Raw genomic sequence first — 23,720 nt, forward strand, 5'->3', positions numbered from 1 at the left:
ACTTGTTCCTCTGGGACTCCAGCAGGCTTTGCTACCAACTAGGTGCTAGATCTGTGTTGGTGCGAACGCTGACTCGGACTTGGTTCAAGCTGCAGACCTTCTATGAGCCGGTTTGCGTTTCCACGGGCTGGAGAGCCACCATACAGCAACTCCATTACATCACCGCAGCTATAGAGGATATTACACGGTCACACGAAGATATATCTTCGAGTGGTGAATGGAGACATCACGTGTGATATATTTTTCCAACACGAGAAGATAAACTTTGCACCACTGACCACTGTGACACATCCACAAGTTAATCAAAATTTTAAATCCTGAACCAGTTCGCCATTTTGACAAGTCTGGTCAGCAGGAAAAAGCACTGCAAGTGACATCAGAGTGGAATATTGGGAATTTTTTTTTTTCGCGGTGCGGTTTCCATCAAATCCTGTGCTCCAATTGGCTGGGGAGAGGGTTACGGACCCCGGTTACGGACCTCTGGTGACTCGCTCGTTCACAACAAACAAACAAATATCATAGAATTTTGTATCAACATTTTTTTTTTATAAAATTTCTTTATAAGATTCTCAAAAACCTTAAATTTTTGCCAGCATTTCTCAGGAGAATAGCATTAATTTTACAGCATGGATAGCGATGACGACAGTGTTCACAGCGAAAGCGAGTTTTACTACCCTGAGGAAGAAGAAATAAAAAAAGCATTTCAGGAGAAAGCTAAAAACCTCTAACTGTTGCTAACGCCGAGCAAAAACATGGCTGAATCCTGAATGACTCCTATTTGTATAAATAGGGGATTACGTAGGCGGCAAAATGTTTTTTCCCTGCCATGGAAGTGCACTTGTCTACCGAGGAGGAAGCCATTTGCATTACAGCTGTGAATGAGGATTCAAAATGGCGGCTTGGCTCGGCTTTCCCTTTCGGGCGCTCTCGTTTTCTGTTAGAATTTGGTAAAGAAAAAAAAAATTTACCAGCTTAAGGTCGGTCTGTATGGTGAAATACCATGACCTCAGCCTTGAATACCCAGAGGGCCTCGGTCAGTACTTTCAATACCTCGGTCACGGTATTTCACGATACGGACCTCCCAGCTGGTAAATAACATTTATTATCCATACAGGACACTTTTTCGATGGAATAAAAACATGCGTTGTATTCCCTTCTAGCAGGCTTCATTCATTTGGTTTGATAGCATGCGATATTGTTAGTGTATCGCTTATCCTACGTGTATTACATCACTCTACCCAATGGAGAATGAGCATTGAATATGGTTTACGATATTGCATGGTTGTCAAGACGACACACTGTCACACGTCGGAGGTGTAAAACTTCCGCGCTAGCGAGTGAGCGACTGGGACAATTTGTAAACAAACATGGCTGCCAAGTTTGCTTCGTGAAATACAGAAGATTGAGAGAATTTTGAAAGAGAAAGACGCGTTGAACACCTGAAAGGAATGTGCATGTATAACAATATTGGCTGGCTTTTTTTTTTTCGTGGTATATCAGATATATTCCATTCAGCTACTCGTCTTCGATTGGTTCAGTGTCATGCTAGCTGAATGGAATATATCGGACATACCACTCAACGCCAGGCAAAATAATTTAATACGTCACTCAGATCCGCGATGGATTTCGTATGAAAAATGTGAGTTTTTCCAACACTTCATATCTTCAAGCGAACGTGTGATTGTCTTATTATATCGACACATTCACAAACAAAAAGTCCCCAAATTTATCATCGATTTCCTTACGAGTAAGGATTTGTTACACGAAGTCCCGGATGTAGCGGGTATGAACAATACGAGTGGCGTATTTCCCAATAAAACACTCGTGTCTATATAATATACATCTGTATACGTGTCCATTTTCCCCCCCAACAGTGCCAGCACAAAAAAAAATTTTAGTTGGTCTTGTTGGTTATGATAATTCCCCCCGGCCCCTAGCCCCTGACATAAGCAGTTCTTGACCAGTAAAGTGTTGGTGCTGTTCTCAAACCAGTTCTGGTTCGAAAATGTAAAGAACTGGCCCTCAAGCTGCGTTGGCGGAAAATGGGTCTTGGGGAAACCCTTAAAGGTGACGTATTACACCCTTTTTCCACAAGTTGACAATTCCTTGAGGTCTTAATGAAATGGCTGATCAAAATACCACAAGGATAAAACCCCACAGCTCCTTTTCACCCTGTTCAAAACGGCTGATTTGAGGCCATTATTAAAAAATGTTCTGTTTCCGGTCCACCGGCCGGGTGAGTGCCGTTTGTGCAGTTGATTTTTTTTTTTTTTTAACGCCGGTTTTGACATTTTTTCGGGTTCGTAAATCTAAAATCGAATTTGACATTTACGCATTCCCAGAGCTTTCCACTAAGGCTCATACTAGCCAGCCATGACAAATAAAGTAGCCAGCCAGGGGGGGAGTAAACACACAAACTCCTGTGCACGCAGTTCCCAGGATTAAATGTATTTTCCACAGACCATTTATTTATTCACTTTACTCAAATACAAAGTAAAATGGCAGTAAATCTTCTTTCTTTTCTTGCGTATTGCATCATGAGGCATTCTTGGCTTGTAAATCTCTTATTTTCGGTGCATGACACATTCACGCAGCTGAGCATGCTATGAATTAACAGTGACAACGGTCTGCAATGGCGGCTACACAATTACACACTCAGCGAACATTTCTCCATTTGTGTATGAAAATACACTCCAACCACTCAGTTTGGGTTCATTTACAACCAACGGCGTCTTTTGATGCCAGCACGGAATTGACCGAGAGAAGACTGGTTTACCGGAGACAAAATAAGCGTCATCTCTGCTCCTGTTCCCTCCGACACACTACTGCCTCCGCCGAGTGCGCGCGCACTCTGAACCGAATCAGCTCTGCGCATGCGCCGTGCGGCACAAAAAAATGTCAGCCACCATGAAGGAAGGAGATCCGGAGTTTTCAAACATTTGCTTAAGTGTGAAATCGCAAAATGGTATTATAGCGAACAACAAAATAGTAAAGATTCAGAAAAACAAATCATTCAGTGATCATTTTAATAGTGTAATTTCATCCGAACTAGGCCTAACGCTCGATTTAGAACTACAAAAAGTCCGTGTGTCGGGCATTTTAAGTACCTTTGTAAAAGTTTTGCAAATGTTACAGTCAGCATTTAAAATGCTAACTTAAAAAGTTTCTGTACAAGTTTCAGTTAATTAAACTGTCATTTTATTAAATGTGTCTGCTTTTGTAATAAAAAAAAGTACTGAAAGAAAAAGCAAACAGCATTGCGATTTCTTAACCATCCATATATTAAAAAAAAAAAATCCCCTCCCTCCCGACTGAATTTTTTTTGCTCACCCAGTGGACAGGAAACAGATTTTTTTTTAAGGATGGCCTGAGGAGCGGCGTGTTCCTTTAAAAGATAACGAGCCGCTGCTCACCCCCTCCGACTTTCGCAAGCCGATCAGGTAGCACTTTTGGCCCTTTTCCACTACCCTTTTTCAGCTCGCTTCAGCCCGACACGGCTCGTGTTTCGACTATCTAAGAAGAGCACGACTCAGCTCACTTCAGCCCTGCTCAGCCCCCAAAACTCGCACGGTTTTGGAGTGGGGCTGAAGCGAGCCAAACCGAGCCGAGTGGGGCTAGGGGCGTGAGGAGACACTCCCCTGTGCACTGATTGGTGAGGAGGAGTGTCCTCACACGCCCACACACGCCCCGCGAGCACGCTGGGATCTGTAAACACCATAAACCCGGAAGAAGGAGAATTACGAATTACGAGAATTATGAAGCCTTATGCGCCTCGCCTCATCTATACGCTCTTGCCAGTATCTGTTGCCGTTGTCGGTGACAACAAGCCACAGCAGCACTAACGACTCCATGTCCTCCATGTTTATTGTTTACTATCCGGGTCGTGAGACTACCGCTTAAAAGATCACTGATGTCACTGCTTGCGCCGCCTAACAACATCACCTGACGTCCACCCACTTTCGCTAACTCCACCCAATGTGTCCACCCACTTCCAGCCAGCACGGTTCAGCACGGTTGTAGTCGAAACACAACTCCAACAGCCCCACTCAGCTCGACTCAGCACGGCACGGCTCAGCCCAACTCAGCCGCGTTGGTAGCGGAAAAGCGGCATTTGTTCAGGAATATTCATTCACAAGGGCAGCTCTCAAGCCATGAATGGAGATACGCCGATGAGGGGGCGGGATCATGCTAACGAGCTCTGCTTGCGACATCGAAAGGGGAGCCGAATCTGAACGGCTTGTCGAAGCGGATGTTTTCTGAAACGGGCAAAACAAAACAAATGGCTTGTGGGCACTCCAGATACCCAAATGTATGTGCGCCAGCGAGTTTTTCATCATATGCCCCCTTTAAAAGGTTTCACATAGAATCCTGGAATGAAGGGTTTACACCCCGTTTCACAAACGGTACACGGCGAGGCCAGTTGGAAAACAGAGAACGTTTACGCGTCCAAAGAAACGGTGAACATTTTTACCTTAAAGCAGGGTTTCCCAAAGTGTGGTGCGCGCACCCCCGGGGGTGCACGAGCTGCCACTAGGGGGTGCGCAAGATAAAAAATGTAATGGAGATTTTTAACTCTTCTTCTACGCCGTAACGGTTCTGCAGTAGTTTGTGGCTTCATTAATTAATTCATTCATTTGCGATGCTCAACTGGTTGAAATCGGCAAAACTAAATGCCGATTGGCAACTAAACATCGGCAAAGACTGGGAGATGTTGAGAAAGATTTGAGGCTGAGACTGTCTTCAGTTACCCCAAACATCGGATAGCTCTGTGCCAAGATGCAGACCCATCCGTCGCATTAATATTGGTATGTATTTGGCCAAATGGCATTGATCTTGCTAAAAATATATACTGCTACTGAAAATAGGACCTATATAACCTACTGACCCACCCACCGTCTGTCTGTCTCTCCCTCTCTCTCGCTGCAGACTGAGCCGCCAGCGCTGCACTTCACAATCAGATGGATCCTCTTCTTTATCTGTTCCTGATATGCTCCTTAATTGTTGTATCTCTTTAAAATGCATATGTTCATAATTATAATTGCTATTTTTACTGTTATTATATGTTAACTTTTTTACAAATTAAATTCATTCTCAATTCATTTTCATAACCTTGTTGTGTTGCTAGTGTTTTAAACACGGATGAAAATCATATTTTCCCCACATCTGGCTGGTAGACTACATGCCTCGATGTGATCTCCCTTTGTAATGAATTTGCGCATTTACCGTGTTGCGACGTTTTAAAACTGTTACATTTCAATCAAATTCTATCTAATTCAAATACGAGAGCGCATAATATGTTAATGTGATTCGATGTTCTCATTCAAGCACGACGTGCTGCCTTTGTAAGAAAGCTTTTTTTTTTTTCCACTTTTGTGGTTTCCTGCATGTGTGGCAAACGATGTTTGTTATCATTTTAGCACGATTAAAGATGCTGCCTTTATAAGAAAGTGTGTGTTTTTTGAAACTGGGGAACTGGGGGTGCGTCAACCTGGTTGGAGTATAGAAGGGGGTGCGCGGCCAAAAAAGTTTGGGAACCGCTGCCTTAAAGTAAAAAAATAAATAAATATATAATAATAATAATAATAATAATAATAATAATAATACCAGTTTTACGACAGCCAGAATTCTCAGCTTCAGAAGCTCCGCCTACAAGAAACAGAGCATCCCAGGGGTTTTTCTAGAAAAATTTAGTATGAAGGCGCTCACCATGGTGAGGGAGCGAAGCGACGGGGGGGGGGGGGGGGGGGGGACTTCGTGCGAAGCCTTTGAAAAATTGAGGCTACAATGGGACATTCTGAGGCTGAGAGGGAAATTGTAACAAATTGTCAACATTGAAAAAGAAAACTAATCTTCTTCTGCCCCGGACAGTCTTTGGCTTTCTTATGTTTCGTGCCGCGGGATGACATCTTTAAATGCCCAAGTGTCAACAAAAACAACTCGCGAACTACTTCTGTCAAAAGCTCCCGCGCCGGTGGGTGAAAGGTCATTCAGTCTCGAGAAATCTCGCTCTACAAATCAGCTGACCTTGTATGTAACCCATGTCAAATCTCGCGAGAGCAGCCGCGACAAGTAAACATGGCGCCTCAGTCTGGAAAACGCCAATTCGGATTGTTTTTGCACCGTCTGGCGGTGTATCTACTATGATTGGAATATTTTTGGAGTAATTATAACGTATTTGATGATCAGACACATTGTCACGTGGTGTTGCTGGGATGTTTTCACGGAGAAAAGATCGTTTTGAGAAAGACTGCATGTTGTGCAGTAGCATACAAGTGCATGGCCTAAGTGTGACTTGGGGTTCAATCGGCATTTCGGTAAGAGGGCGCAGCGCCCGTTCCCCGGTTTAGACGAAAGCCTGCATCCGATATCATGTGTACACTTCTCTGGCTCCAAACTTCAGAATACTGAACGATCAGTTCTGTGCACTGACTTCCAAGGGAAAGAAAAATAAATTTTTATACACCAACAACCATTTTCGATCATGACTCGCACCAAACTATTCCAACGTGATTAAAGGACATTTTCGTGGCGAGTAACCCTGCTTCGTCTCGGTTTGGGTGTTATCTTCGTTTCTCTGGTTTTTCTCTACAGTTGGACAAATGTTCAAAACACAATTTCAAAGTGAAACTAGGCATTTAAGCAGTTCCAGATTGTAAACGCACTCCAGATGGACTGATCCGGACGCTGCGATGGCGATGTGTCCGATATTCATTACCGTCACGATGATGTCATCTCATAACATCCTCACACGTCGATCGTATTCTGGGAATTGCTAGGGTTTTTTTTTTTTATTAAATTGTTTGTGGGGGGGTTTTTTTGGTGCTTTAAATATCCACTGATCGTCGCCTCGGTGGCGTTTCAGTGCAGATGACTGAACATGCTACTCGCACAAAAAGGACACAGTCCACGTCAGCTACGCTCGTCTGGCCAACTGAGTGGGAGTCAGGAGCACATTCCCTAAACCGAACTCACTTCCTGTTTCCATACACACACACACGCGCATAATGTGCATACAGATGTGCAGTAGTGAACAGCCAGGCACATACATGTACACAAAGCAAACGTTAAAGAGTGATACACATGTCTTGTACACAATCACACAGCATGTTAAAGGAACAAAAAATGTGAATAAAACCTAAACAATGTTTACATGGATTTAATCAGACTCACGGTTCGAGCTAAAATTACCCATCATTCTTTTCTGAACATATAAGCGAGTGTCCGAGTGCAAATCAAGCATCGCCTCCGATATCTGTACAGTATTACATTTAAAAAAAAAAAAAAATGAAACCACAATCGATGCAACCTTGTTCAAGCAAAACAGAGTTTCCTCTTCCATCCTGCTGTTATAGGATGCTCCTTTTTTTTCCTCCTCCCTCCGCTCCTGAAAAAGATCAACTGTTCCCTCTCTTACATCAAAACACGTCTCCCTTCACAATGCCTCCATTATCCCACCTGACCAATCACAGCGCACACACACTCGCACACACTCCCCAAATCACGCAGCCGGCTGGTCAGTGAGGACAGCGATAGCGACTCGAACCGCATCATCAAAGTCCAGAGAAACACTTTGACCCACGTGAGGGGAAAAGGTCCCAGGAAAACACACACCGCTCAACTATAATATACACCACGATGGATTTCATGCATTTTTAGCTTTTTTTTTTTAAACTGAATTCTATGATCGGTTTGAAAAACGAAGAATGAAACGAAACCTTATTTTACACGCGCTCTTGTTCGAACTCTTTTTCTGGAAGTCGAAAAGGGTCATAAGTTATATTTTACAAAATGCTGCTCTTGATTGAGATATGCTAGCAATGCTAGCTTGCCGATTCTACGTGATCTCAAAAAAATAACCATCACTGAAAAAAAAAAACCCAGACCATCAATGACGGCGGAGTTCGCTCCGGCCCCGTCTAGTCCAGAAGGGACGATCTAAAGTGAAAGACCTTCCTTGTGCAATAAATGTTTCAAGCTATATACACCCTAGGAATACAGATCTACAGTATTTGCCAGAAAGAATCCAAATCAGCGAGGAATTGACCGAGAAGAGGAGATTTTTGTTGAGCTGCTCATCTTAATTAGTCCACAACTTCATTAATAATTGTAAGGAAGCATATCTGGGTAGAAGTTATATGCACCCTAGGTACCCCTACCTTCATGCTAGAAAGAATCAAAAGTCAGGGAAGAACTGAAAAAGAAGCAATTTTCGTGAAACATGGACGACGCCGGACAGCACGACGGCATAAGCTAATCGCCTGCTGGCTGGATGAGCGAATAAGTCTTGAGATAACAGTACTGGGACACCAACCCTCATCGCAGGGTGGCACAGTGGTGTAGTGGTTAGTGCTGTCGCCTCACAGCAAGAAGGTCCTGGGTTCGAGCCCCGTGGCCGGCGAGGGCCTTTCTGTGCGGAGTTTGCATGTTCTCCCCGTGTCCGCGTGGGTTTCCTCCGGGTGCTCCGGTTTCCCCCACAGTCCAAAGACATGCAGGTTAGGTTAACTGGTGACTCTAAATTGAGCGTAGGTGTGAATGTGAATGTGAATGGTTGTCTGTGTCTATGTGTCAGCCCTGTGATGACCTGGCGACTTGTCCAGGGTGTACCCCGCCTTTCGCCCATAGTCAGCTGGGATAGGCTCCAGCTTGCCTGCGGCCCTGTAGAACAGGATAAAGCGGCTAGAGATGAGACAACCCTCATCGCTGTCAGAGTGCAGGCACTTACGGATGCAAAGCGCAGGGGAGACCGGGGGCTTCGCAAACTGCAGTTTGAGCCAAATTGAAGAGTGGGAATTAAGGTATTAGGCAGAGACCCGTCCACCCGTAAATTTGACGGGCGATTGCCGATTTCAACGGGCAAGTATACACACAGACGGATACTGAAACGGACGATAATGCCGAAAATTTTCGCACATGAATACTCCCACATGTCATCCGATAAATCCAGTTATGTTCCGCCCACACACGGACTGGCCATCGGGAGTAGCGGGAGTTTTCCCGGTGGGCTGGTGGTTCAGTGTGGGCCGGCGGAGAAAAAAAAAAAAAAAAAAAAAAAAACAGTTGCGCGCTGGCCTTTAATATGATAAGCAATGTTAACAGTTTCTTTAACAAACTGTTAACATTGCTTATTACAGTTGCGCGCTGGCCTTTAATATGATAAGCAATGTTAACAGTTTGTTAAAGAAACTGTTAACATTGCTTATCATATTAAAGGCCAGCGCGCAACTGTTTTTTTTTTTTTTCTCCGCTGGCCCACACTGAACCACCGGCCCACTGGGAAAACTCCCGCTACTCCCGATGACCAGTCCGTGTGTGGTTCCGCCATCATTTACAAATCGTAAGAAACACAGTTTAATACGAAAAATACTGAAAACTTGAAATGAAAAATCAGAATATTTCATCGTTTCCGCCACTTTGGCCCGCACTGAATCTTGTAACATGCGGACTGAATAAATCGCGAATTCTGATTGGTCGAAAATTGCCAAACACCCTGCGTTGTAGTTTCCTCTTTCTTGGCGGGAGAACCGCATTTTTTTTTGCTGACTCACTCTTCTGGATCAAGATGAATCCCAACAAACGCCCCAAATTGAATGTGACAAAAACTGATTCGTTTTTCCACAAAAAGACAGAAAAGGTATGTGTGATACATTGATTAACAAGGGGGTTTCATTGGGGTATGGTAAAATAGAATACTGTTGGTTTTTTTTTTTTTATTAAATACTGTAACTAGATCAAAAGATTATATACAATTCATTGTTGTTTATTTTCTTTTCACTTTTGTTACCAAATCAAACACCATACATACATCTGATACATTCAGGAGTGAAACTGAAAAAAATACAAAGTAAAAATATGCAATATTTCTGATCAAAAATTACACGCCATTTCACCCTGAAAATGTCCTAGAATGCAGGAAATGAAGTCTAAATTTCAAAAATTTTCTGGGGGGGCATGCCCCCAGACCCCCCTAGAGGGACTTCGCGCCTGCGGCGCTCGTCTTCGCACCTGCGGCGCTTATCAGGATTATATAAAATATTATTTTTGACTGGTAAATTTCTTTTTCTGCCTAATACCCTAGTGGGAATCGTAGTTAGGGAAATCAAACGGCTCACGGAACATGAAACAATACTTCGCAAAATCAGGAAGTGAGAGCTGAGCTTATATAGGCAAGGTGATGATAGCTGAATGGGAAACAGATGATGTAATTAGTAGTCAGGTGACCAAGGGCGCTGTGATTCTTGGGTTTTGTAGTCCCGAGCGGCCGTGTTTTCAGCGCCGTTACCGACAACAGCCTTTTTGGACTTCCATATTTCCCCCATTTTGAGTGGGCGGGGCTAACCTTGCGTTGACTCGAGCAGCGGCTTTGCGCATCGCATCTTTCAAATCATTCTACGATGGCCTTTGTCGTCATGGTTAGTGTAAGGCTAATGTGATGTGTATCCACACATGCTAGCTCGCAAATGCATACAAAAACCACCCATTCGAGTCAAAATTAAAGTTGCTTTGCTAGAAACTTAAAATCCTGAAGGAAAATAAATAAATAAATAAATAAATAAAAGACTGCGACTAGTGTCGGAACGAACCTGGAACACCGCTTGGTCATCACAATTTCAAAATCTGTGAATGATGCGACAAGATATCATCACACCGTAATACAATACTTTATACCATGATACGTTGTACGGCTGGCTAGTAAACCTGCAAAAACCTTTTGTTTAATATCTAATTTAAAATATATATATAATCATTTTGAAGCAAAATTTTTTTTATTTTAACATTAAAATCAGCTGAATCTAGTTGTTTAAAAAAAATTTTTAATGAACATTAATAATAAAATGTTTTTGTACTGACTCGATGTAAAAAGTCAGAGTTATTAAAAAGGGCGCCAAGACTTTTGCACACAACCATACATGATTGAATCAGGAAGAAAATCTGTGCACCCTGAACACTGGATAATCTTTCTTGGTTAACAATCGTTCCCTCACTCCAACTCTCAACTTCTCATTTGCATAAAATTAAACCTCGCTCGACTTTGTCGCGCTGCTTGCTCCGCCTACTTTGGACTGAATCGCTGCGTCACACTTGATCCTACTGGAAACGATCCCGCTGACTGACTCGAAGCCGCTTCGGTATGCTGCCCAGCTGTAAGGGATAACATTCCGAACAACTTTCGCTTCATTCGTGCTGGTTGGAGGTCCAGTGGTGACAGAGCGTATCCCGGGAATACAGACTGGCATTAGGTACGATCCACTGGACACTCCGTCCCACCCATACAGTAATATATCACACCCAGATCAACCTACAGCCATATTTTTTGCGAGAACATTTGCGTTCAGGATTGAACCAGGAACCCTGGAGATGTGAGGTGACCGCGTGACCTCCATTTCCATCCAAATCTGTACTGGAGTCTTTAACCGGCTCACGGATTGAAATTAAAGCTAGACTGCCTTTCAGATTTTTCAAGTGTAAGTCATAAAAAGAACTCCCCCCCCCGACACCCAGTTATTTTTGTTTAGTGGACCGAAAGCTATGGAATTCGACTTACAGACTTCCAATTTTTTTAAATAGAACAATGAATGAATTTAAGGCCACATGGCCCTAAATTCTCCGCTATTTTTTTCCTGTTTCACCATGACCCAATTCAAGATATTACGCCATGCATGACATGGTGGGCTTTCCCTGTTCACACAAGGCATTGTGGGATACAAATTTGAAACAGGAGAAAGAAAAAAAAAAAAAAAAGGACGACGTGAGTGTGTGAAAGGCCGACTACAGTAACGGAAAGAAAGCGAGAAGAAAAGACATTGTTATATACGAAGGAAAGGCAACGCTAGTCTGGCTAACGCCACTTCAAAGCTCTGCGAGCATTTGGTCTGGCAAAGATATTAAGCCCAACCGTTTCCCAAAGCGCGTGGTTGACCCGCCTCCCTGAAATGCCTCAGTTTGCTACTGGTCGAAGCCAGAAAAGGCTGTGACGAAGCTTAAACCAATCACATCACTCTTTCCTCTGACGTATGTGACACGACGGAAACTGCTTGAGTAACAGGAAGAAGATAAATACCTCCAGGGCTGCTCTTTGCTCCGTTTTCAATGAGAACTTCCCGTTGAATGCTTTCAATACAGCATCTACCGCTGTGTCAAAGGCTTGCCGCTGCTCCATGTTCGTAATGTTTCTAGTGAATGAAGCGCTTCCGGCATAGATTCGGTAAACAATCTATGGCTTCCGGTCGCAGTTCTACTACGTCACTGCCTTGAACACGCCTCTACCCAGGGCCGTTGGAGATGCTCAAAGTTGATTGGCTCCCGATTTTTCGGGAGCTTGGAAGAGCTGTAGATAGCTTGCCTGGCCACACTAAGCTCGCAACAGGCCCTCGTGTTGCGTCACGGTTAGGATGGGCGGGCCCAGGCTAAGGAAACGCAGGACCAAACTAATAAATAATCGGCGCTCAGCGAGCACCTCGGTGCGATCAGCTGTTCGTTTAGTGACAGGATGATGGAACTGTCAGTGCACGGTCAAAGATAAACCTGCGCATGCGCGCACACGGACTTCCTCTGTCTGCGCGAAGCAAGCGATTTCATGCACGTTATTTGCTTTAATCCCCTCAAATTAAGGGAACTAAATTTCACCGCATTTATGAAATCGAAGTACCACACCATCCCAGGCTCTTGTTCGACTCCAGCTAGCTCTCGATACTTTTCAAAATAACCTTTAGGATTTAAAGCTCGTCTGAAACGCAGATAAAAAAAAAAAAAAAAAAAAAAACCTCAACTTATGTTGCTTTCTAATGCAAAATCAGCGCCTCAAAACCTGCCACAAGTCATCGCTTCACAGGGTTCTCGGATCGTACCGGTATCCCAAGTCAAATATCTCGGGATTTAGATTGATGGCTCTCTTTCCTTTGCATATCAGATTATATTCAAACAGCTGGTAAAAAGACTAAGGGTTTTATTTCAGAATCAAGTCCTGCCTTTTCCTTGGAGGCCAGAAAGAGGCTTGTTGTTGCCACTTTTCTGTCCGTGTTGGATTACGGGGATGTGATCTATATGCACGCATCTTCTCAGAGCTTACATGCTCTTGACACGGATTACCATGGAGCACGAAGGTTCGCCACAAATTTCAAAGCTCTGACTCATCAGTGTTTGGCGTATGCTCGTGTTGCTTGGTCTGCCTTGTCCACTTCCATCGTGCTTTCAAGTGTACGTTTGTCCAAAAAAAAAAAAAAAAAACCGTGAACAGTTATAGTCTTTGTTCACAGGATCTGTTCCAAAGGTCCGTACTGAATTGAGGAAAAAAGGCCTTTAAGTTTTCGGTGCCCTCTGCTCATTTTTCAATTACAAGCTGACCTGAAACTTAAAGAGTTGGTCTCATTATAGTCGGTGTATCAGATGCTCGCTGGCCATGCTGTGAAAATTGTCCACGCAGACGCTCATCTAAGTTTCCAAATCTGTCACTGTCAAAACCAGAAAAGTAATACGCAGATACAAAAGATTGGTAATGTTAGGCACTCAATACAGCACATATACTTTGCCAAATCTGTATTTAGAGAGTCTTTATAAGCGTGCGCTGTGATCCGGAACAGGTGCATGGTACTTAGTCGCTCATCTAAGTTTCCAAATCTGTCATTGCTTAACTCGAATATTTTCTATCGTGAATACCATCATTAAAAAGCTTATAATCTCTGCTTTCCAAAGAAAAGTATCTGGTTAAGATCTGTTCAGTACTTTGGGAGGAACGGCAGGGTGAAGTCGGTACAACAGAGTAAAAACTGCGCACGTGACGTCGGGAAACTGCCAGTGCGTTTCTTTTTGAGTCACGAAAAAGTGGTCAGGCTCTCTCTCTCTCTCTATCAGTTTCCGACTGGATTACTCACGAAGATCAATCAGACTCCCTTTTATAAGGAGGTTCTCTCGCTCTCGCTTTTTTCCATCTGCTAGTTTTGATGTTATGATTCACGGGAGACTCTGAAGTGAGCTTTCATAGCTTCTACCTACTTATTTTTTCAAATCAAACTGATTTATGTCAATAAATAACTATTTTAAAATATAACTCGAGGTGTTTGGATGAAAAAGATTGAAATCTTCTTGGTCGGAACGAGATTTTTAAAAACCCGGAAGTCAGAAACGCGAGTGTCAATTTCAATTCAATTAACGTGAATTGTTGATTGGATGTGGATCAGAGTTTTTTTCGAGGCTCGCTTTGAAAGCTGTGAATATTAATCGAAATAATAATTTATATTCTTTCACGTAAACACGAGTAGGCCCTAACTTTTGTGAAATACAAACCTACAGAGCACAAAGAGGGAATTAGAAATAACCGTTTTTAATCGAGTTTACCGATTTAACATTTTTGCCTAATTAGCATAATCAATACTAATGAAATACTAATTAGCGTAATTGATTTTTACTAACTTTTGATTCAGTACGCAACCATCTATGTTAACAAAAAACATTTGATCTCATTGGTTAATGAGGCCCATTTTGGACCATGTGACCCTCATACAGAATATCACGGCAAATTTTCGAAAAATTACACCGTTTCTTCAATCTTCGATTTGTAATATCTCAAGAACGGATAAACGTATTTTCATTCTGTAAAAAAGTAAAATGTTCTGCGTTCAATGAGACGACGTTCAAGCCATTTGGATCGAATTTGAATTTTCACCTGATATGACTAATAACACGTATTAAAGCGATTTTTGGGCGGCATGGTGGTGTAGTGGTTAGCACTGTCGCCTCACAGCAAGAAGGTTCTGGGTTCGAGCCCCGTGGCCGGCAAGGGCCTTTCTGTGCGGAGTTTGCATGTTCTCCCCGTGTCCGCATGGGTTTCCTCCGGGTGCTCCGGTTTCCCCCACAGTCCAAAGACATGCAGTTAGGTTAACGTGGGGCAGCCTGCGCGTGTTCACTGCTTCAGATGAGTTAGATCCAGAGGATGAATTTCACTGTGCTTGAAGTGTGCATGTGATAAATAAAGGCTTCTTCTTCTTCTAAATGATTTGCAGACAAACATCCAGCTATAAATGTTTCACCTGAATTTTTGGTATACTGATTCTTCATGAACTTTTTGTTCATTACTTTTAAAATTCTCTCTTCGTTGTGTAACGTTCTGTAAATTATTTCATGTGTGTATGGACGCATGTTTTGGTTCTATGCTTCGTTAACTGTGCTGCTGCCCGTCTTGGCCAGGACGCTCGCGTAAAAGCGATTTTTAATCTCGGCGAGTCTTTCCTGGTTAATTCTTTTTCAACGACAGCACGTCCTGTTGAAGTGTTTTGTTCCTCTTGTACCGCAGCAATTAATCAACTACTACAGTTTTTATTGATGAAAGAATAAATGCTGTACTTTTTATTCGTTTATTGTTATATTTTGTCCAGAAAATGGTTAATTCCTGCAAATACTTGTTATAGCAGTTACAAACATGGCGTCCCTTCAGCAGCCTCTCTCTCGGGATGTTAAGACAAAAAAAAAACCTTAGCTTGTCTTCTATCCAGAAGAGTTTCTTCTAACCTCTTCTTAGTGACGGAGACACGTGTCCCTATTCCTATCATTATTAAGACTCTCGAGGACTAAAATCCTGCATAAAGACAACAAATCAGACGCATAACAACTTATTATACCTTGTAATCTATCCATCAAAATACACTACCATCACAATTTTATCATAGCTCAAGCACCCCTAGTGGTGAACTGCTGTAATGCACGTACACACCTCAAACACCAAGAACACAACTCGGTGAAATGTTCGGAAGGTACTGTCTGCAAAGTCTCATTCTCATCTCATTATCTCTAGCCGCTTTATCCTGTTCTATAGGGTCGCAGGCAAGCTGGAGCCTATCCCAGCTGACTATGGGCGAAAGGCGGGGTACACCCTGGACAAGTCGCCAGGTCATCACAGGGCTGACACATAGACACAGACAACCATTCACACTCACATTCACACCTACGGTCAATTTAGAGTCACCAGTTAACCTCACCTGCATGTCTTTGGACTGTGGGGGAAACCGGAGCACCCGGAGGAAACCCACGCGGACACGGGGAGAACATGCAAACTCCGCACAGAAAGGCCCTCGCCGGCCACGGGGCTCGAACCCGGACCTTCTTGCTGTGAGGCGACAGCACTAACCACTGTGCCACCCGTCTGCAAAGTCACCTGACATTTTATTTTATTTTTTTAAATTGCGCATGGCATGTTCCTCTGTCTCGCAAGAACAATATCATGTGGACGAAACGTGATCATTTTGATCTCCTGAGGGTCGCTTTTCTCCATTTTAGGACCGTTTTCCTCCCTCTTGAGGTAAACAGTACAACGCTACGGAAACAGCCAAACGCGAGGAGCTTTAACTAATTAGCATAACTATGAAACTGCATCACATCAAGGTGGGGTTTACATTAGACCGTATCAGCGGATCATCAGATTAACGTTTTTAAAACGATTAGCGTGCACACAGCAACACCAATACACGATTCGCGTGCACATAGCAACGCCAATACACGGATACGCTCGGCTCCGCAGGCATCCTGCGCTCCAAATCACTCCGCCCTGAACAGCGAGTGCCCTCTGGAGGGTGCGCACTCCGGCCCTGTGCAGCTCACAGAGCGCGCGAGTATAGCGCACGAGCAGTGATTCGGGACTGAGCCGCTGTGTGTGTGATCCCAGTGCATATCACTTACCACTTGCAAGTGGAAGGATGGCAAGCCTAAAGACAATCATAACTACACAATGGGCAGTATTTGCATCAGTATTTGCAGTATTTTCATACTTTTATACTCTTTAATGAAAGGTGATACAAGGCGGAAGTCCACGCCGTTTTTCAGCAGTCGCGTCACATGACCAACGCCAGCGAATCAGGAAGGTGGATGTCACAGTGACGTTGTCCAATGACGACGCCAGCTAGAGCTCAGCACAGCGTATCCGCGTATTCTCAATGTTTACACAGCACCGGACCAGACACGATCTGGATTGAATACGTGGACGCTGGCGGATTCCCGTTTCCCGGCGTTTTAATGTAAACAGACAGTGCATCCGCGAAGAAAACGAGACAGATACGGTCTAATGTAAACTTGGCCCAAGATAGCAACGTGCGGAAAACATCGTGACTCCGGAGAGTTTTGAGTCGCAGGGATGCAAGTTGTGGTTGACATTCGCGAATAGATCCGTGAAGCAAAAGACAAATATATCTTTTCTCTGCAAGATCAAAGTCATTAGGTGTATAACGCCATACTCGCTACCGTGCATTCTAAGATAGCCAAGCGCTAGCTAGAATGATTTAGTTATCAGTCCAGCAAAATGGCACTTCATCTAACCTTGCACTTACATTCACTAGGCAAGTTTTCCTTTTCTTTTCTGCTGCCGGGAGAGCAGAGTCCGCCGTGTTTGCCTATGCTAACTTGTTTTAGTTAAAAGTAGATCAAAAAAACACACCGCACGGGGGTCACGTGATTTTGCTGCTCAGGATCAGGACACTTCGTCCAACAGTTAAGGCCTTTCGTCCAAAGCCTTTTTCATACGCGCTATCAATTATTTTATACGTGGTGACAATATGTGCGACAAGATTGAGAACAAAACAGAAACTAAGAACAGGAAAACCAGGGAATCTACACAGGAGAATAAAGCTCAGGAATGCATGCTGATGTGGTGCAATACTTCGCACTGAACATGCGTTTTCTCAGTCTTTATATAGGCACGCTGATGCCTCTTGATCATGTGCAGGTGAGCCTCATTAACAGCGCACGTGCAAGAGTCCTTCAGGTGCACAGGACTGACATCCACATAATAGTTCAATCAATCAAAGTCCTTCCCACGCCATGTGGCGCATAGGGCGTCGCCAATCTCCGTTTCTGTAGCCCTCGGCCTCTCGCCTATTACATAGCTAGGGTTACAGCGGGGGGCTAGTCCTCTGGTAACCGCAAGAGTTTGACTCCCCACTCACATCTGTATTGCAGCGTGCCTTGCCAGATGGCAGTAGGTACCATTTTTATGATGGTCTTTGGTATGACCCGACTGTGAGTAGATCTCCCGATTGAGAGGCGGACACGCTAACCACTAGGCCAACTCACGATACGTAATAGTTGGCATCCCAAGAAAGGACACCTAGCAAGTGCGAGTATAGATTTCCTATGCAGTTTGGTCTAATAAAAACGATCGCTCCCCAGCCGAACGCACCCAAAGTTGACACTCGCAGATTCCAGTCTGCAATGGCGGGCCCCAACATGCACAAGGAAGGAGTTTTTGTCGAATATTTCTTGGATTTTATATGAATACATGAGTCTAAGGCGATTGTTACTTGCCATTAGATTTCACAACTCCTGTTGGGCGAGTGGTTAAACTACGCGCCGAAAAGAAAAAAACGTTTTGCTTCAGCCAAATTCCATCAAGAATTCCTCCTTTTTTCGAACAAACAAATACCTGAAACATCGTATAATTGACAGTGCATATGAAAAAAGGCTTTGGACGAAAACATCTCAACTATTGGATGAAATGGTGGGCGGCACGGTCGCCTCACAGCAAGAAGGTCCGGGTTCGAGCCTTCTGTGTGGAGTTTGCATGTTCTCCCCGTGTCTGCGTGGGTTTCCTCCAGGGGCTCCGGTTACCCCTACAGTCCAAAGACATGCAGTTAGGTTAGCGTGGGGCGGCCTTGGACTGAAGTGCCCTTGAGCAAGGTGTCTAACCCCTGACTGCTCCCTGGGTGCTCTAGAGTGGCTGCCCACTGCTCTGTGTGTTCACTGCTTCAGATGGGTTGAATTTCACTGTGCATGTGACAAATAAAGGGTTCTTCTTTCTTCTTAAAAGAAATTACCTGTATCCTATTGCTCACGTGGGCGGCATGGTGGTGTAGTGGTTAGCGCTGTCGCCTCACAGCAAGAAGGTCCAAGTTCGAGCCCCGTGTCCGCATGGGTTTCCCCCACAGTCCAAAGACATGCAGGTTAGGTTAACTGGTGACTCTAAATTGACCGTAGGTGTGAATGGTTGTCTGTGTCTATTGCCGCTTTTCCACTACCAACGCGGCTGAGTTGGGCTGAGCCGTGCCGTGCTGAGTTGGGCTGAGTCGAGCTGAGTGGGGCTGTTGGGGTTGCATTTCGACTACAACCGCGCTGAACCATGCTGGCTGGAAGTGGGTGGACACATTGGGTGGAGTTAGCGAAAGTGGGTGGACGTCACGTGATGTCGTTAGGCGGTGACATCAGTGACCTTTTAAGTGGTAGTCTCACGACCCGGATAGTAAACAATAAACATGGAGGACATGGAGTCGTTAGTGTTGCTGGTCTTGGTGCTGTGGCTTGTTGTCACCGACAACGCCAACAGATACTGGCAAGAGCGTATAGATGAGGCGAGGCGCATAAGGCTTCAGAAATTCCCGTAATTCTTCTTCTTCCGGGTTTACAGATCCCAGCGTGCTCGCGGGGCGTGTGTGGGCGTGTGAGGACACTCCTCCTCACCAATCAGTGCACAGTGGAGTGTCTTCTCATGCCCCTAGCCCCACTCGGCTCGGTTTGGCTCACTTCAGCCCTACCGTGCGAGTTTTGGGTGCTGAGCAGGGCTGAAGCGAGCTGAGTCGTGCCGCTCTGAGGTAGTCGAAACGCGAGCCGTGTCAGGCTGAAGCGAGCTGAAAAAGGGTAGTGGAAAAGGGCCATATGTGTCAGCCCTGTGACGACCTGGCGACTTGTCCAGGGTGTACCCCGCCTTTCGCCCGTAGTCAGCCGGGATAGGCTCCAGCTTGCCTGCGACCCTGTAGAACAGGATAAAGCGGCTAGAGATAACGAGATGAGATGAGAGTTGCTCACGTGCTTCTGGAATCGTAAAACGCGGGACACTTTTTATCTCAGGAAAACGTTTACACATAGGATACACAGTGCGTGCGTGTGTAGCACAACATCTCAAAACTTCAACAGCTACAGAAATAGAACATTTTACCCAGAATTCAACGCTGCACTCGGCACCTTTAATTTAACTTAGTTAAGGAGTTCACACATTAAAAAAAAGTGTTCCCAAATGGGAATATTAAACATTAATTTGGCCTAAAAAAAAAAAAGGAAGACTGAAGTGGTGTTGGGTTGAACACTAGGTGGATACACTTAAGGTAAAAGGCAATATTTGTTCTATGTTGTTGTTGTTGTTGTTCAGAGCCAACTAAGAGGTAGAAATAAACAAACAAAAACATGTTCAACTTTTAATAAACATTTTGACCGACTATATAAATTCCTAGAAATCACCTTCTTAGAAAAAAAAAAAGTGACACTACAGAGTAACAAAGTAAAAAAGTAACAAATTAACAAGTTACACTCAGAAGTGAGAAGAACATTTACATATTATTAAAATAATAAAACAGTCCTGGAGACTTTTATGTTGATAATGTTGGAGTTTTTTTTCTCTCTACAAGTTATATATTTTATTTATAAAACCTACCTAATAACATGGTTTCTAGTCTCTTTCGGTCCACACGGAACCTCTCCTCGGTCCAGTCCGGGTCGGGCGGAGACACGTGGCCGCTCGAGTCGCTCTCCGAGGCGGGCAGAGGGGAGTCAGCGCTCCGCTCGCTGTTGGAGCCCGGGTCAGAGTGCTGAGAGCAGCCGCTCAGAGGGACGCGCTGCGCGGCCATGTCGCTCCGGAACCGCCGCTCAACACGCACACAGTTCCGAACCTCACTCAGACTGGGATTTACTTTCATAAACCGAAAAGATGAAACATTCCAGTGCGTCAGTGGAGCTTTTCCTTCTCAAGCAGCAGCTCGCTCCTTCAGGAACTCCCTCTCACCCGCAACCATCTCTCCCAGTGCTTTACTGGGAAAAGAAGCTCCCCGACTACTTCCATGCCTGAAATCCACGCCTACTTTTCATCCATCGCCACGCCTACTTTTCATCCATCGCCACGCCTACTTTAAACCTTTTTTTTAAGCGCCAAAGTAACCCGCGCATGCGCACAACCATCACATAAACTTTTTTTTTTCCTTCTTCTTCTTCTCTTGAGCTAAAATACTACGTTTCTCTTTTGCAGTACATCAACCAGTTTTAGTTTTAAAACCTGACCTGGCCAAAAGTATGTGAACACCTAAGGCCCTGGTCATACTACAGCTCGGGACGGGTTTGCAAATACTTCCATCCATCCATCCATCCATCCATCCAGGGGCGTATCAAGCTTTCCAAAAGTGGGGGTGTTCTGGAATGGGGAAGCCAATCGGTTTATGGCTATATACACGCCCGGCGTGTACACTGCGATGTACTGTCAATGACCGATATGGAACTTTTTCATCCCCATGGTCCATGGATGCAAATGAAAGGGAGGACAGCAGAAAGCCTATAAATCCAGTTGACTCCAGCCAAGTTCGACATTTCATGCAGAGATCTATGTTGGGTTTTGGTGTTGTTACTGCCAGGGCTATGTAATTATTCAGTAAGTGAAGGCAAAAAGTATTGAGTGATAATTCTACTGTTCTATAACAGAGATGTCAGTATTGCTGCCTACACTGGTACACAGTGATATAAACAAAACCAAAAACTTCACATAGCCCAAGAAGTCGGCGGCACGGTGGTGTAGTGGTTAGCGCTGTCGCCTCATAGCAAGAAGGTCCGGGTTCGAGCCCCGTGGCCGGCGAGGGCCTTTCTGTGCGGAGTTTGTATGTTCTCCCCGTGTCCGCGTGGGTTTCCTCCGGGTGCTCCGGTTTCCCCCGCAGTCCAAAGACATGCAGGTTAGGTTAACTGGTGACTCTAAATTGACCGTAGGTGTGAATGTGAGTGTGAATGGTTGTCTGTGTCTATGTGTCAGCCCTGTGATGACCTGGCGACTTGTCCAGGGTGTACCCCGCCTTTCGCCCGTAGTCAGCTGGGATAGGCTCCAGCTTGCCTGCGACCCTGTAGAACAGGATAAAGCGGCTAGAGATAATGAGATGAATGAGATGAGCCCAAGACAGTGTATAGATCATACACCATCATGCATAACGGTTTGGACTGGGATCGCTTTGTGTGAGCAGGAGGCATGGCTAATCAGTTCATGTTGGAGAAGCGCAGCATCCTGGAAGGACCTCTTTAGTATAGCATTCAAATAAGACGGGGCAGTTCCTGCTTTTAATGTCTTTAATTATTCAAACTCGTGTACAAAACTTGTTTGCATCATGCATTACATCAGGTTTAATGCATAAAATTTGAAAATGATGCAATAGACTACACATACAACAAACACTTAATGGCCAAATAACATTACTGTACAACAATTATTGAACATACATTCATTGAAATGCCTTTAAATCTCAATTGAAAAACTCTTCTAAAAAGTGATAAGCAGTTATAATGCATGAAAAGTAGACTTGGTACAAACACACACACTTGTAATAAAAAACTTGCCTCAACTGACTTTACAACTAGTAACTACTACTATTTAACATCACTGTCAACAAATCCTGACAACCTTACTTTACCCTGACACACTATTTGTGTTTGAAACAACCAAATGTGTTTTTTCTTTGCTCCTTATAAGAAACAAATTGTTGAGCAATCATTTGTCTGTCCAACAGGTCAAGTCTGTTCTTCTGAACATGACACACAGCTACACTATTAAGACGTGTTTGTGTCATGCTACTTCGCAGCCACGTTTTCAGCCTTCGGAGGCTACTTTCAGCTTCTGCTTTCAGAGCCGCAGAGCCAGGCACAGTAAGCACCGCATGCGACGTCAAACCTGGAACGGTGAATCAGGAGCGGTAAAACTGGTGTTGGCTCTGCAGCTCTGCAGACAGATACTGTATTATTGAGCGCTTTCGGCACGCTACGCAAACTGGCTATTATATTCACGCAACTGCTGATTGGTCGGGTGAGAAAAACTGTTTTGAGTCCATTGCGTGGCTGTTTTTTGTCTAACGTTATGGCAATAGTTTACTTCCTTGTTACACATTTTATAGTAGCTGTATAATTTTCATAATGATGCCATTTTAATCTGACAAAAGTGCGGGGGATGAAATTGTGTTTCAACAAAAGTGGGGGGGATGAAACATACGCATCCCCCGCGGGTGATACGCCCCTGCATCCATCATATGTAACCAATTATCCTGTGCAGGGTTGCAGACAAGCTGGACCGCACCCTGGACAAGTTGCCAGATCATCACAAGGCTGACACATATACGGTACCCCTTTTCCACAAAATCAGTTCCAGTGCTGGTTCACAACTCATTCAACTTGCAAACCAGCTGAGAACCAGTTTGCTTTTCCATAGCTCGGGGTGCTAAGGGGAGCCACGTCATTATGTCACTCAAGGACGCGTTATCCTAATGAGCTTCATGGGCAGCTGCCCAGGGCCTCGGCCACTAAAGGGCCTCGGAGGTAGCGAGATCGGAAAATCTCATCTCATCTCATTATCTCTAGCTGCTTTATCCTTCTACGGGGTCACAGGCAAGCTGGAGCCTATCCCAGCTGACTACGGGCGAAAGGCGGGGTACACCCTGGACAAGTCGCCAGGTCATCACAGGGCTGACACATAGACACAGACAACCATTCACACTCACATTCACACCTACGGTCAATTTAGAGTCACCAGTTAACCTAACCTGCATGTCTTTGAACTGTGGGGGAAACCAGAGCACCCGGAGGAAACCCACGCGGACACGGGGAGAACATGCAAACTCCACACAGAAAGGCCCTCGCCGGCCCCGGGGCTCGAACCTAGGACCTTCTTGCTGTGAGGCGACAGCGCTAACCACTACACCACCGTGCCGCCCCAGATCGGAAAATATGAAACGATATTT

General features: G+C 44.6%; 1 protein-coding gene across 2 annotated transcripts in view; it reads right to left on the bottom strand.

The window, feature by feature from the left end:
* bicc1a (BicC family RNA binding protein 1a) overlaps positions 1-20,796 on the bottom strand; it is a 182,022-nt gene extending 161,226 nt beyond the window's left edge. For both annotated transcript variants that reach the window (XM_060933407.1, XM_060933406.1), the window contains exon 1: positions 20,399-20,796. In XM_060933407.1, the coding sequence (XP_060789390.1) occupies positions 20,399-20,660 (262 nt within the window). In that variant the 5' untranslated portion in view covers positions 20,661-20,796. The remainder of the gene's footprint in view (positions 1-20,398) is intronic.
* Positions 20,797-23,720: the final 2,924 nt, after the last annotated feature.

Source organism: Neoarius graeffei, chromosome 11, assembly GCF_027579695.1.
Source record: "Neoarius graeffei isolate fNeoGra1 chromosome 11, fNeoGra1.pri, whole genome shotgun sequence".
NCBI classification, from domain to species: Eukaryota; Metazoa; Chordata; class Actinopteri; order Siluriformes; family Ariidae; genus Neoarius; species Neoarius graeffei.